At 44.2% G+C, this 15,972-nt stretch overlaps 1 protein-coding gene and 1 long non-coding RNA gene across 8 annotated transcripts in view; one reads left to right on the top strand and one right to left on the bottom strand.

Annotated features, from left to right (window-relative positions):
- Window positions 1-15,972, bottom strand: part of LOC105499544 (uncharacterized) — a 228,556-nt gene that overhangs the window by 70,750 nt on the left and 141,834 nt on the right. The window lies entirely within an intron of this gene.
- The window catches only part of LOC105499549 (solute carrier family 14 member 2), a 485,447-nt gene that overhangs the window by 444,281 nt on the left and 25,194 nt on the right, over window positions 1-15,972 (top strand). For both annotated transcript variants that reach the window (XM_011772176.3, XM_011772179.3), the window contains 4 exons: window positions 484-631; window positions 2,000-2,134; window positions 3,936-3,985; window positions 4,785-4,959. In XM_011772176.3, the coding sequence (XP_011770478.2) occupies window positions 484-631; window positions 2,000-2,134; window positions 3,936-3,985; window positions 4,785-4,959 (508 nt within the window). The remainder of the gene's footprint in view (window positions 1-483; window positions 632-1,999; window positions 2,135-3,935; window positions 3,986-4,784; window positions 4,960-15,972) is intronic.

Raw genomic sequence — 15,972 nt, 5'->3', positions numbered from 1 at the left:
AGCGAGGGGTCAAGCTCAGAGCCTCTAGTCTGCACTTGGCTACCAACAGGCTGGGTGACTTTTAGTCAAATCATATATCAAAATGGCCTATTATATTTCCAATATTCCTAGAATATTTGTATGGATTTCAGAAGGTCTAGAGGAAATCCCCAAGAGCCCTGAAACTCCCATTGGCATTCTAGGGAGGAGGTGCATTCTGGTCCCCTCAAAGCAGAAGCCATATGTTCCTCAGAAGCATCCATGCCCAGCCCGTGTTGGGGGCCCTGGCTTTGCATGAGGGATGCTCAGATGCCTGCTGGGTGGTGGAGTGAGGAGCTGTTTGTTCCAGCTCATGCCTCCCGTGTTCTCTCACACACTGGAAGGTGCAGTCATCCTCCTGTTCCACTCGATTACTCCCCCAAGGAATGGATCAAATCTGGTCCTGAGTCTGGTTTTACATTACTGGTCCATGCTCCAGTGACCTGTATTCTGTTAACTTTGCAGCTCTTACAAGCCATCCCTGTTGGGGTCGGTCAGGTGTACGGCTGTGACAATCCCTGGACAGGCGGTGTGTTCCTGGTGGCTCTGTTCATCTCCTCGCCACTCATCTGCTTGCATGCAGCCATTGGCTCAATCGTGGGGCTGCTAGCAGGTAGGACAGAGCTCCCTTTCTTCAGGTCCTCAGGATAATTCACTTGAGGTCACTTCTCCCCTACATACAGCAAATCTTCCAGACATTCTCTTCCCTGAAGTTTTAAATACTTTCAGGGAGCCAGGCATGGTGGCTCACGCCTGTAATCCCAGCACTTTGGGAGGTCGAGGCAGACAGATGACCTGAGCTCAAGGTGAAAACCCATCTCTACTAAAAAATAAAATTAAATTAAAGTTTAAAAGTACAAAAATTAGCTGGGCATGGTGGTGGGCACCTGTAATCCCAGCTACTCAGGAAGCTAAGGCAGGAGAATCGCTTGAACCCAGGAGGCAGGGATTACAATGAGCCAAGATCGTACCACTTCACTCCAGCCTGGGCAATAGAGTGAGACTCCGTCTCATAAAAGAAAAAAAAAAGAAAAAAACCAAACAAGCAAACAAACAAACAACAACATGGAGAGATGCAAAGGGGTAAGAACAAAGCTGGCCTGCAAACTGAGCCCCTAGAGCTGAGGGTGCTGGAGGGACACAGGGATGGGGGCGGGAGCAGTAACCAAGACCAACTGTGATATAATAAATGTCCCAGCACTTTGAAATTTTTGGTAAGATACAAAGAAAATTGTTCTCAAACATTGGATTGCCATTTGACAAATGTGCTTTAATATTGTTACCTGTGTATATGTATGTACACACATTTAGATAGGTATTTGCTCTTTCTGACAGCAGAGTCAGAGATTGGGGTGGTAGCATTGGGAGTAGGAACCTGTTTTAGACTTCTTCCAATATTTTTCAAAGATTTTTTGGAAGCAAAATTTTTAAAAGTATTTTTTTATTTGGAAATAATTTTAAACTCATCAAAAAATGGTAAAAATAAAAATATGAGGCATCTGTAAATTCTTTCCCCAGATATACCCACATCTTACTCCTTCTGCTGTATCATTCCTTTATCTACATATATCCATAAGGGTAAAGAAATATTTTTCTGGGCCATTTGAAACGTTTTAAAAATATTTGTTTAAATCTTCTAAAGGTTTTTGGAATCTTTCTTGCTAAGACTGTAGTTGCTGTAGTCAAAGGAGTAAGAAGGGGCCTAGAATCCCACCTCCTTGCCTCTTCTCACCTAGGAGGAAATAGTCGGACCTCCAAGTAAAGCCTGTGGCTTGGATAACTGATTTGGAAACCACTGTTCTCTTCTCATTGAAGGTTTCCTAAGACCAGATGCCATTTGTAGAGGTTCTTTTGATAAGCAGGTTTGGAGATGTGGGGTGAACAACAGTATGGAGGCCACCCTGAGACCTGGCACCAGCCCCAGGGTGGTCTTTGTTCTGTGGCCCAGAATCAGACAGAAACATCACACCTTGTCCCACAGCCCTGTCCGTGGCCACGCCCTTCAAGACCATCTACACAGGCCTCTGGAGCTACAACTGCGTCCTCTCCTGCATCGCCATCGGGGGCATGTTCTATGCCCTCACCTGGCAGACTCACCTGCTGGCCCTCATCTGTGGTAGGTGTTCAGAAAAGCTGACAACCAGGTTACTCTGGCTACTCCTTCCCTTCTTGTCTCTGTGAAACCCATGGGAACCACTAATCAATACTGTTCAGCAGTGACAGAAAGGCCAATGGCTGGCGTCCTAATGCCAGTGCTGCCCTTAACAGCTGGGATTTCAGGTTCCTTTCTGTCAAATGGGATCACAACCACCTAATAGTGTTACACGTACACAGTGTTGTAAAGTTTACAAGGGAATCACATACACATTTCCCTGTGTGCTAATGACAGCATTCCTGCTCTCTGTAACTCCTCATTCAACAACTGTTTATACAGCACCATCCAGTGCCAGGACCTAGTCTAGGCACAGAAGTTACCATGGTGAGTACATCCTCATGAAGCCACAGCCTAGCAGAAGAGAAGTAATTGCACAAATAATTACTAAGACTGCAGCATCCACAAAGGTTGTTGGAATGATCCAGTGAGGTGATGTACTAGGAGCACTAAAAATCATAACAACATTATGCAAGCTCGATTTCCATAGAGTAAATACAGAATATGCTGCCAGAAGGGAAATCAGCCATAGTCCTTCTCATATACCTGTATCCCAGCACCATACCCTGTTATATAAATATATGAACTCATTTAATCCCCCCCAGAATACCACCAGGCATAGCCTGCCTGGCCCATTTTACAGATGAGGAAATGAGGCTCAGAGGGGCTAATTAACTTGCCCTAGAAGATAGCTATTAATGGCAAAAGGGAGAGTCAATCCCAGCCCCATCTTCCCACCAGCTCTCCTCTCCTGGCATTGTTCTCTGGAAGCAGGACAGGACATTAATAAATAAAACTGGAGTCAAGGAAACAGAAGAATAGCATCTGGAACAGCTTCTCTTTTGTTTTTTCTCACTTATGCATGGAGACTGAGAATGACTTTCACATTCCTTGTAGCCCCCCTCAGCAGCCAGCATGAGGCTGGGCATGGAGATAGTGGGCCCAGTAAATATTTGTCAAGTCAGAAGTGCCTGCTATTTTGAGGTTCAGACTGTAACTGCCGTTGGCCTTCAGAGAAGTGGCAGATTCCAGTGGCTGGAATCGTCTGGGAAGCCTACAGGGGGAGGCTAGGGTTTATCACAACACTTCTGGTAGGATTGGAGTTGACAAACAGAGAGGGAAGAGGTGCTCTGGATAGAGAAGGAGAAAGAGCAAAGCTGCAGGGCAGAAGGAGTTTGTCCAGAGACACCAGCTACATGGACAAGCTTTCCTGGCTGTCCTCAGGACTCAGCTCCCATGGGGCAACCCAGCTGCCTGGCTCCTGGGGACTGGTTCAGGGGTCCGGTAAGGTTCAGCCCCGGTGAGACCTGGTGAACATCAAGCAGCATCACAGCTGCTCAGAGTTTTGAATAGGAGGGACTTTGGCAGGAGCTCATATAGTCTGACCACTCTTCCCCCACAACAGACAATCATCCAGCCTGTACTAGCTCTTCACTACCATCAGCGTAGACAAGCAAATGATGTTTATTGACCCCTGACTCTATGCAAGGCCACTATAGAAGCAGGGAGGGGACAAAAAGAAATATAAATTTTAATCTCTACCTGAAGAATGAACAGTCTGGTGGGAGACAGGCCTCACCTATCTACAGAGATAACAAATAATGCCAGGCAAGCATGCCAGATGTCAGGGCATGGTGCAGAATCTGAGGCTGCAGGAGAGAGGGTGGGGCTTCTGTTCTTGGTCTGGGCTCCCTAGGCCGCAATGGCAGTGGCTTAGTGGGAAGGCCCTGGGAAGCTCACTCTGGTGATCCTTGTTCCTCCACAGCCCTGTTCTGTGCATACATGGAAGCAGCCATCTCCAACATCTTGTCAGTGGTAAGTGTGGATTCTCCTGAACACTACCCCAAAGTGCTCTTCCCAGAGCTTCTGGACATACGGGGTTGTGGGGTCTGGTAAAGGAACATTGAGGGGATAATGGTAGCTGGTGCTCACACAACATCTCTGTCAAGGTTTGTCTAAGGTTGTCCAGAGGAGAATTGACAATTGCATACATGTATCTCTAGGGGAGTGAGGTGTGTGTGTGTAGAAAGATTGCAATGTAACTAGCAGCAGAAAACACGGACGGACAGATGGCACTGTGTGACTGGATGTGGGGGACCAATTTGCAGCTCCATCATTGAAAGATTCTGATTGTGCCTCAAATTATCTGTTTTGTTTTTGTTTTCTTTGCAAGACAGGGTCTCGCACCGTTGCCCAGGCTGGAGTGCAGTGGTGCAAACTTGGCTCACTGCAGCTCCAACCTCCCAGGATTCAAGCCATCCTCCCAGTTCCACCTCCTGAGTAGCTGAGACTACAAGCATGCATCACCATGCCCAGCTGTCTCTTGTATTTTTTTGTAGAGATGGGATCTCACTTTGTTGCCAAGGCTGGTCTGGGCTCAAGTGATCCTCCCACCTTGGCCTTCCAAAATGCTGGGATTACAGGCATGAGCCACTGCATCCAGCCCCAAATTCCTTGACCAACTACTGTGACATTGCAAATCTGGGAATATCAGTGCCTTCACTGGAGGGAGGATCTCCATCCTCAATGCCCATCACATTCTTTTCCCCCAGGGTCCCCAGTCCAACATAGCAAACTAGGAAACTTCTTCAGCCCCCAATGCTTTTGTTTCCAGGTGGGCGTGCCACCAGGCACCTGGGCCTTCTGCCTTGCCACCATCATCTTCCTGCTCCTGACGACCAACAACCCGGCCATCTTCAGGCTCCCACTCAGCAAAGTCACCTACCCCGAGGCCAACCGCATCTACTACCTGACGGTGAAAAGCGGTGAAGAAGAGAAGGCCCCCAGTGGTGACTAGCCACGTTCCGGGAAGAAATGCTCTTTGCCTGACCTGATGTCTGCTCCCTGTGTTCTCAGCTCTGGTTCAATCAGTTGCAGCACTCACTTTCTTTGCCTCTCCTTGCACCTGTGTAGAACCAAGCACACCTGTAACTTTCTTTCCCTAAGCTGATTTTCATTCTCTGCCTGAATCTCCATAACTACCTACTGTGCGGCATTAAGGGTAATTGGTATTACAGTAAGATTTCTGGAGTTAGCAATAAGGAGTGTGTTTTAAATGTTGTTGACTTAAAACAAAAACAGTAGTCCTTTGGAAAGGTAATTAACAGATGATCTTCTTGGCATGTTAGACTAAATAATAGATGCTATAAAATTAAACTTGTTGAGTGTCCTAAGCAGACACAGAGTAGGGGGGGTAAGTCAGGGGACACAGGCTAGGAAGGGAAGGCTCTCTAGTGGCTGAGCTAGAGGTTAATGACCACAGAGAGAAGAATTTTACACTGATGGGATTTTAAAGTCAAAACAGGGACAACTGGGGCATGGAATTATCTAAAGGAGTCTTGACCATTCAGTGGTCTTTGTAAGGGGCAAGGCGATATTCCATAGCAGGGAGGAATTAATAAATTAGAATCCTATATATGACTTTATTATGCATGATAAGCATTTCCTAGTTCCTGTCATCTAGGTTGTAAGCCCCACATGCATTAGGTATTTGTCCTAGTGCTCTCCTTCCCCTTGCCTCCCATCCCCCAACAGGGCCCAGTGTGTGATGTTCCCCTCCCTTTGTCCATGTGTTCATTGTTCAACTCCCACTTATGAGTGAGAACGTGCAGTGTTTGGTTTTCTGTTCCTGTGTTAGTTTGCTTAGAATGATGGCTTTCAGCTTCATCCATGTCCCTGCAAAGGACATGAACTCATTCTTTTTTATGGCTGCATAATATTCCATGGTGTATATGTGCCACATTTTCTTTATCCAGTCTATCACTGATGGGTATTTGGGTTGATTCCAAGACTTTGCTATCGTATATAGTGCTGCAATGAGCATATGTGTGTATGTGTCTTTACAATAGAATGATTTATAATCCTTTGGGTATATACCCAATAATGGGATTGCTGGGACAAATCAAACCAGCATCTTTAAGCAGAGATTTCAGGTAAGGAAAGTACCCGATTTCCATGTGTAAAAAGCTTGGGAAATCTACTTCATTCTTCTATTTGCTTGTGAGCACGGGAAGCTTTATGAAGTGTATGATATTTAAGACAAATAGGTAGCCCTGACGGTGGAAAGATAATTATCTATGAATTTCATAATTTGGTTTCCCAACTATAGTCAATAGCTTTCATTTGGTCTTTAAATGTATATATAGATCAGGGGTCAGCAAACTTTTTCTGTAAAGAGCCAGATAGTAAATATTTTCTGATGGGAGGCCATATATTCTCTTTGGCAAAGTCTTAACCCTGTCATTATAGCATAAAAGCAGCCATAGACAACACGTAAATGAATGATTATGGCTATGTGTCAATAAAATTTTGTTAAACAGGCAGTAAGCTAGATTTGGTCCCCAAGTTGTATTTTGCAGATCCCTGATAGAGACAGTCAACATATTAATGCTTACAAACTGGTGGGCAGTGCACAGGCCCAGATAGACACCACCAAGTCCCTTGCAACAGACATAGCAAAGGAGTTTGACATGCTGGGTGACGGCATGAAGACCCTCAGGAAATGGAGGACGCTCAGAAAAGTGAGAGTAGCATAACTGGAATCAGGAGGCCCTGCTCTGGGGCTACTGGAGAACTTAGTGCACAGTGATGTGCACTAAGGGGTGCAGTTTTAAACCAATAGTTCCACATTGTCTGGGAACTATTTCTAAGGCTCACTCTTCTCCAACCTCTCGCCCTGTTCTCTCATCTGCCAGAAAGCACACCATTCTTGGACAAGGAAAAAAAATGATGACCCTTCAGTGCTGGAGTTTTCCAGGCAGGAAGGACAGGGAGGTTCAGAGAATCCCAAGGTTGGAAGGGAGTGTAAAGATCAGGTGGTCCCATCCCATGATGCAGGAAAACCTCTATATTATTAGGATAAGGGCTTCAGTTCTCTGCTGCGTTTCCAGAAGGGGTTCAATTACCCAAAATGGAGGCAAAGCTCCCAAAGTATTTTAACAACAGATAACCAGAACCAGAGACCCCATTCATTGTCCTAGAAAATCCCCTCCTGTCTTCATTAAGCCCTTTGAGACCGTCCACCCAAAGCATTGGGTCTGATTGGGAACTGTCTTTTAGTCATGCTTACTGGATCTCCAGGAGAGGAAAACTATTTGGATATAAAAAATTATTTCAGCTGATTTGGATGAGATTATTGCTTTCTGTTCCCACCAACTCACCCCATCTCCCCCAACCCCTGCCAACTCTTCACCTCATCTCATGGGACTGGAGAGCTCCTGGAGTGATCTTGTCCCACCTTCCCCAGGGCTTCCTCGCCTCAGCCACCTGCTGAATGGGTAGGTAAAAGATCTCTAAACTTACAGATTCACAGCACCAACATGAGGTTGCATGGACATGATGAGAGAAGAAGGGTTTGGGGACCCATATTCTGGCAGTTTTTCTACCATCACCCCAAACTACAAGCAAAAGCTCTTGGCTATACAAATGATAGTGTCTATGTTGAACACAAATATGCAATCATTAAAGGTGTGTCCGTTTGGAGAGAAAGGGACTTTAGAGGAGGCTGTGTCTCAAACTCTTTCCCTATGGCACCCATCTTCCACTTCCCCTCTCCCAGTTTCTGCCCTCCCCAACGCTTTCTCCCATCTTTATCTCCTCTCATACAACACTGATGAATTCTACTATCAGCCACGACAGTCTTGTCCTGCTGCACTTTAAAATGGCAGATCTTAAATCATCTTTCCAATTTCTTCCATAATTGACATAGTCAAGTTTTCTGCTTCATCTTGAGGTTTGTTGCCATAGAGTTACTTACAATGTTCTCATAGAATAATTTCAATCTCTCCTGTATGCATGGTTTTATCCCCTTCTCATTTCTAATCTTACATAATTTTGTTATCTCTTTTCTTTAATCAGGTTTGCAAGGGGTGCATTCATTTTATTGACTTTTTCAAAGAAGCAGTTTTGGATTTATTTGTCCTTTCTACTTGTTTTGGTTTGTATTCTATTGATTTATTTTTCCTGTTTCCTTAGGGTTTAAATGTTATTTTCTAATGTTTTAAAATTGATCTAGAATTCTTTCATTTTAGGTCTTTCTCTTTTAACAACAAAGTCATTTACAGCTATTAATTTTCTCCTGAGTACGGCTTTAGCTGGGTACTATAGGTTTTAGAATAAAGGAGTCTACATTTATCATTTTTTAAATAGTTTGTAATTTTAATTTCTATTCCTCTTTGGTTGTTTGAGGATTATTTAATAATGGGTTTCTTAATTTCTAGCATTTAGGAATCTTTTGATATTTTTTAACTTTGTATATCTAGTTTTATTGGATTATGAGCAGAAAATATGGCCTGTAAAATCTTTATTTTAAAATTGTGTGAATTTTTCTTAGTTGCCAAGTACCTGATTTTGGACATATAAAATGAAATTTTACTTTGAAGAAATACATATTAAATTGATTTGTTAATTGTATTATTCAATTCCTCTATGTTCTTATTTTTTTGTATATGGGGTCTTAATTCTGAAAAGAGTTTGTTAAAAATCAACTATAATTGTACAGTTTCATTAATTTATTTTGCGTTTCTAAAGCATTTATCTCATATAATAAGTTACCACATTGTTTGATGCCTATTAATTTATACAATCATTGATTCTTCATAAATTTTGTCTATTATAAGTTACCCTCTTTATTCTAGTTAACGTTTTTAACCATCACTCCAACTTAACCAATATTAATGTTGTTGTACCTTCCTTCTTTCTGATATTTTCTTATCCCTTTGTTTTAACCTTTATCATTTTTAATTTTTAACTTTGTTTACTTTTAACTATTTCTTAAAAATAACATATGGCAATGTTTCATGTTTTTACCTAATCTCAGTGTTTCTATAATTTAATAAGTTAACCTCTTCACATCTTATGTAATAACTAATATACTAGTTTTTTTCTTTCACTTTATTTTTTTACTATTCATTTTTCTTTGCTTTTTTATTTCATTTTTCTCGTTTCACAAGTTTGATCATGGTACTCCCTCTTTCTTTCTTCCCTTCGTTAATTTGGTCCACTGTTGTTTTACATTCTGCTAGTGGTTACTGCTCCTTTCCCAACACTCATAATCAAAAGCATATTTCTCTCTTATAAAAACAAGATGAAAAATAATTTTCCCTGACAAGATACCCCATTTCTCCAATGACCTTTCCCTACCCCGAGAAACTATGGCCTTTGAAATAATTTCACTATTCCCCTCCCCAGCGCCCCAGTCCCTAAAATGTGTTTACTTCTCCAGCCATCTCCCACTCCTAAATTGTGCTAAGATCATTTATCATTTTTAATTATTTTCCCCTTGCAATATGTCTCTTCTTTTCACAAGAGTTCTTACTGAGCCATTCTATCGTCCATTTGGAGTTTACCATTTGTATTGAACATGTTACCTTTTATTACTCTTTCATCTGTTCTTCTTCCCCTGTCTTGCTATCTCTGTTCCAATTCATTTATTACTTGTTTACAACTCTTTGTATTTTCTTCAAGTAATCTATGAGAGAATATGGTGACATATTCTTTGACTCTTTGCATGTTGACAGAGTTTCTTACCCTGGCAGATGGTGACATTTTGGAGGCGTGGGGCTCCTGCCCCGCAGTCTTTCCCCTCAGTGGTCTCTAGATGTTGTTCCTTCATTTTCTGGCTTTTGGGTGCTACACATGAGAAATGTGGTGCCAATCTCATTCTTTTTCCTTTGTAAATAACCCGTTCTTTCTTTCTAGATGACTGTTAGGTGTCTTTTTTGTCTACGGAGTTCGGGGATTTTATGAAGCTAAGCCCGGGGTGTCTTTTCTCATCAATCCTGCCTTTAAATCTGCAAACTCAAGTCTTTCTTCAGCTTAGCGACTTTTCTTCTAAGATTTCATTATCGGTTTCCCTCTATCTCTTCCTTTTTTCTGTTTCTGGAACTCCTATATCCATGTGATAGGCCTCCTTGATCTCTATTTCAAGTTGCTTGTGTTCTTCTTCACAATTTTTATCATGTGTATTTTTGCTCTGCTTTGAGATATGCCTTCCATTTGACCTTCCAGACCACTGATTTAGGTCCCAACAATAACCTTTCTTTTCTTCAATTCAACAGATAAGTTGAACTTTTTTAGTTTAAAAATCATGTTTTTAGTTTCAGAAAATCTTTGAGATGAGGGCTAAAATAGAATCTCCATGTGTGCTTATGATTTTTTTTTTAATTTTCTATCTCCTCTTGCTCCAGAAATCAGATACAGCTTCTCACAACTCCTGGCCCCAAGCTTCTGCCCATTCCCCTTAATCCATCACAGATGGGCCCCTGTGTAGCCTGCCCAGGGCCATTTGCCAACTTTCATGAGCTGAGAAGTTCTGTCTGCCTCATGGCCTAACCTTATTCACTCATTCACCCAGAAGACATTGCGTGAGGAACTATTAATGTGTTACTCAGGCCCCAGGATTGACGACAAATTAGGAAAGAATCAGAACAGCTCCTGCCTGCAAGGAATTCATTTTATGGGAATATACCCGGCCAGGTGAGTAGTCTCACCTAGGGTGAAGATGAGGATGCAGACTGCCTGAGCCCACTGAAGGTCACAGCACCACCTCTTTTTTTTTTTTTTTTTTTTTTTTTTTTTTTTTTTTTTTTTTTTTGAGACAGAGCTTTGTTCTTGTTGCCCAGGCTGGAGTGCAATGGTGCGATCTCAGCTCACTGCAGCTTCCACCTCCCAGGTTCAAGCGATTCTCCTGCCTCAGCCTCTCAAGTAGCTAACATTACAGGCACCCACCACCATGCCCAGCTATTTTTTTTTTTTTTTTGTACTTTTTAGTAAAGACGGGGTTTCAGCACGTTGGCCAGGCTGGTCTTGAGTTCCTGACCTTGTCAGGCTAATCTTCTGCTTAAAAAGTGTTTTAGGCATGATTTTAAGGGTTCCAGGAAGATTTCAGTGCCCTGTCCCCTTGTATCCCCTATCTTTCCATTACCTGCTGCCCAAGTATTCCCAGCCATTCCTTCAACTTAAGGCTTTGAATCTGTTCAGCTGTAAATAGTCCTGAGAAGGTACCACAGTAAGCATGATCAATCATTTGTATCTTAGGCCAAAGGAGCCATTTCTGAGAACAGATTCGATGAAAAGGGAAGAAAGAGTACAAAGAAAAATGGGTGGCACATTTCGAGAGAATCTTTGGCAAAGGAGGGCATGGCAAGATGAGGCCAAGCTGGATGGATGGGGGTCTGGAGCACCCTCATCTCACAGGGGAGAATGATGATGAAGCTGGTTGTGTTTGGCTTGGAGAAGAGATGAAAGAGCTAGGGCTATGTGTGTCTGCAGTATTAGGTAATGATTGTGGGAGAAGTCAACGTGTTCAATGTTTCTTCAGAGCACAGAGGGAGTGCACTAGGTGGGAGTGATAAGCAAACAGACTTTGAATCAGTGGAGAAGGGCGCTTTTTAACAGTGGAAGTTGCTTGAGAGATAATGTCCTGTGAGGTCCTAGGATTCCTGCCCTCATAGTGCAGGAGCAGGGTGTGGAGGCCAGTTGGAGATGCTTGTTTTGGGTGGTTAACCAGACCAGATGACCACTGCAGCCTCTCTTTTCCAATTCCCAACTTTCTGTGATTCTATGACCCTGAATTCCCAAGGAGGAATAAAGAGGAGTTATCACTGAGGTGGTAAAAGGGTAAGAACATGAGGACCATGTGTACCAAAAATATACCACAAGTGCCTTTACTACTTTTCTAGAGCTTGACCAGTTAGCCCTTTGGCCACTTTACCAAAATGCTCAACATGGTTGCTTACATGGACAAAAGCTGGAGACCAACATTCTTCAACCGCACATTGACTTTCTCCTTCCCATCACTCTCCCCTCTGAAGGGACTCTCTTTCTGGCCAACCCTCTAAGATCTGCCTGTCAGAAAACTATGTCTTCACAGCCTGAGTTTGTGGTTATATCAGACCAGCGTGCAAACATCATGGAACATTTGTTCATGCTTTCCTGTATGAGCCTGAGCTTAGTTTTCTTGGGTCATGAAGGTTGTGATGGCCTGAGGACAGCTCTAATCTAAAACCAGGCAGGGACTGGCAGTTTCAGTATGGGTATGATTTCTACTCGATAAACCATGGTCTCATCTGGTAACTTTAAAGGCATTCACATTTTATATGAGACTTTTTTTACTTGCCTGGTTTTTCCTGTCTCTAGTCATTCAGAGAAAAACGAAAGAATCCACAGGGAGCCCTTCTACCCCAAGTGGAACTAGAAATTCCAAGACCCCAAGAAGGGCACAAGCGAGAAAATGACAAGTCCTTTTTAATCCTCTGCAAATTGATAACAAGGACCTCCCAGCCCCCTTCTACCGCTGCACAGGCTGCTGGAGCAGAATGAAGCAAAGTAAGTAGCCCTTTGGAGAACTTCCAGCTCCAGCTTGCATTTATTCCACACGGACTTGGGCCCTTTCCCTTGGAGGATCTGACCTCCCCAAGTTTAGCTCCTGGTGGTCAATGCAGGCCTCCTCCCTCTGTAAGGTTGAAAACGTAGAATTGAAGGAAGCCACTAGCATTGTGAAGAAAACCTCGTTCTCAAGTGAATTCCAGTTGAGCCTTCAAATAAAGAGTCTGTAGGCATAAACTGATCTCTTGAAGAGCCCTTGGTATCTGAGCTCCAGTCTTTAGTAGGACCTGTTGGGGACAAGATTCCATCTCGGCCTTCTGCTTTCCAAGATAGCACTTTATTGCCCCATCCTGAGTCTAGTGCGTGTGACAGATACTCAGTACATCTTGAAGAACCACAGTTCCATTTGGCTAATGGAATGTGTATGAACTTCCTGAAAGCCTTCTTAAGGTCATCATTTTCTGTCTTTTCAAATTAATGATATATTGTTCACAGGTGGCTCCCTGTTATGTCTGGAGTAGGTGGATGCTTAGGTAGCTGGAGTGAGCTCATCTCAAGAAGTTCAGGAGCCCTTAGGAGAAGCCAGGGCAAGAGAACAAGGGACAGCAGTGAGGGCTGAGCCAACAGGCCAGCCAGCAGGGACAAGAAAAACATGAAGGCTCCGTGTTGCCAGCAGATAGCCATGGGCCCTGAACTAGCAACACAAGGACAGGCCCCTATGCAGGCGACCGACCTCCCCTCCACACCATTCCCCACCTCTCCCTGGAATGTCGGGGCCTGCTGGGCACCTCCCACCCCCTTTGTTTGCTTTCCTTCCTCAGAAGGCCCTCCGTGATTAGGACCCCTCTTTAACAGTTCCAAAACGCCTGGCACGGTGGGAAGGGGGCCTTTGACGTCAGCGGCGGAGTTTGTCTACTCAGGTGTAGCTAATTTCCTCAGTGTTAGGAACCTGGGTAGACTGCCTCACACCCCACCACTGAGTGTGTGTATGTGGAGTGGGGAGGGCAAAAGCTTGGGGGTTGATGCATGACCCATCATACTCACAAAGCCAAACAAAACATGTTTGGATTGGGCCCCCTCCCCAAACTCCAGGCCCCCAGACCCTATGGCCTCATGGGACTTGCAATGGCCAGCTCCCTAATATACAGATCTCAGAGTTCTTCCTGCTGGTGGGGGTTCATCACACCCTTCTTGCTCTGAGAGGGTCCTGCAGTAAGCCTCCAGGTCCCCAGGACCCCAGTCAGCAGGAATCAGAAGGAAGAAAGGTCTGAAAATTTCCATAGAACTAGAAAGGCAGCATCTAGTATCGGGCTGTGCAGAAATTTCCATTCAGATGCTGATGGCAATACTGTTCCCCTGTGCCCTGCCCCTATGGGGAATTAAGGGAGTTTATTGAGGTGGGAAGGCAAATTGGCCCCCGGAGGAGATAACACTTAAATAATTGCTCTAAAGGCAAATGCTGGAGCGAGAATTCTAATGAGAGGTGCAACTGGGAGGTAACCTATGGGACAAGAGAGAAGCTACCAGACAGTCCCCAGCTCTGCCTCTTTAAAGAGAACCTACCTGATCCAACCAGGTTGGGGGAACTATGGTAGCTGAAGCTAGTCCTCCCCAGGGAGTTTAGGAAATAGTCTTTTGGCAGGAAGGCTGGGGGGACATGGGTGAGCATTTGTGAGAAGGGGCATTTGTCTGTCTTCTCCCCGGTCCTCCATGGTACCCTTCCTCAACTGGCAGACATGCGCCAGGCACAGGTTCAAGGAATGCAAGCTAGTGAATTTATAGCAAGTCAGCCAGAGGATGAGCTGGAGGGCTCAGGGAGGTGAAGAGGTTGGTGTTTAGGAGAAGTCACAGCACCTGGAGTTGAGGACCAGAGACACCGCCCAATCAGAAGGAAGCTGCTGCTTTCTAGTCCCAGTGGTCTAGATTCCTCCCACTGCATGCAGGAAATCAAAAGGAGCCCAGGTAAGAGGTCCTGGGAGGGAGAGCTGAACCAGGCACACGTCCTAGCCAACAAGACCACTTAACTCTTCAAAGGAAGAGAAGAAAGAAAGGCTGGTCTTGTTCTGTTTCTTCCTTCTGTTGAACTGCATCTGGGGAAGACAGTCCTGGGGTGGGAACCTTACTAAGAATGCCAGAGACAATGTATATATTGGAAGCTTCAAGCTGGATAGGCCTTTAAATATTTATAGTTCAAACCTCTTATTTTATAGATGAGGAAACCACGGCTTGTCCAGACACTTGTCCAGGTGGTAAATGAGGCTGGACAAAAGTCCAAGTGTCCTAACTCATAACCCTGAGTACTTCCTGCTCACCTGCTCATCTGCTCACCTGCTGCTGAAACCAGGCTCATCCATCAGCCCTCAAATCCCTCACCACCACACACGCCCACTGGATGAGCCATCTCATTATTTGTCATCCTTTCCATGACTCTATGACCCATGGCTGTGACATCAGTTTGATTTCCAGGGCAGCACTGTGCCAAGTTGGGCCTCTGGGATATCACCTCTGGCTAATGAGATAGAAGTGAATACCTTCTGCCCACGATTCATTACCTGCAGCTTCCAGGGAAGATGCTTCTGATCCAGGCTCCTTGGCCTCTCTCCTCAGGTCCTGTACCCCTTCCTCAGAAACACCAATAGAACTGGGTTCTCCAGTGTCCACAAACATCTTAACATCCCAGCTCCTAACAACCTGTCTCCTGTCCCTCTTCTACATACTCAGATTACTGTAGACCTATTCTGTGCAGCCACTGACAGCGGATGTGTCTGGAAGACAAATAGCCATGCCATAAGGAACAACATTCCAGGATATTGAAGTTCTCTTATCAGAGAATGGACAGCCTTGTAAAGTATGTGATATCCTCCAAAACCAGCACCAAAGAATATAAGCCTTGGTGAACTTGGTGAGGGAAAGCAATCCTGTGAGGTGTGGATGTGCCCAGATGTGGTAGGTAGCGCCAGGCCTCTACCTACTATCACCACCCTGGCCTCGTTGGACCCCTTCTCTCAAATGTATGCAATGTCCACACCTTTCTGTGTGGCTAAAGGGAAAAATACATTTACTCTAAAGTGCCTGATTGGTACTGGTTTTCAAGATCATTGTGTTGAGAAGGATTCTGAGGCTGTATCTAGACTTATAGGGAAAGAGTGCTGGGGTCAATTAGCTATGTCTGCCATAGGTTGCCATACCTTCTGCATAGCTATGTCTGCCATAGGTGGTGAAGAAGAAGGCATAGAAGAGCATGTGGAGAAAGGGAGTATGAAAGAGAAGAACTTTGAACTTTCTATGGCCTTTCAGGGGGTATTGCGATTGTGATGACACACCAGTGTTCATTATTTTTGGTAATTTTTGTAACTCCTTTTGAGATACAAAATAATTCTTAATTTTTTTAATTTAAAAAGTTGAAAATCCATTGATATCATTTGAGAAGGCTCCAACTGTCTGTAAAACACCTACATTGCAGGAGTAAAGAATCC

Source organism: Macaca nemestrina, chromosome 19, assembly GCF_043159975.1.
Source record: "Macaca nemestrina isolate mMacNem1 chromosome 19, mMacNem.hap1, whole genome shotgun sequence".
In the NCBI taxonomy this organism is placed as follows: domain Eukaryota; kingdom Metazoa; phylum Chordata; class Mammalia; order Primates; family Cercopithecidae; genus Macaca; species Macaca nemestrina.
The sequence above is the reverse complement of the archived record's forward strand: the minus strand, read 5'-3'. Positions and strand labels throughout refer to the sequence as shown.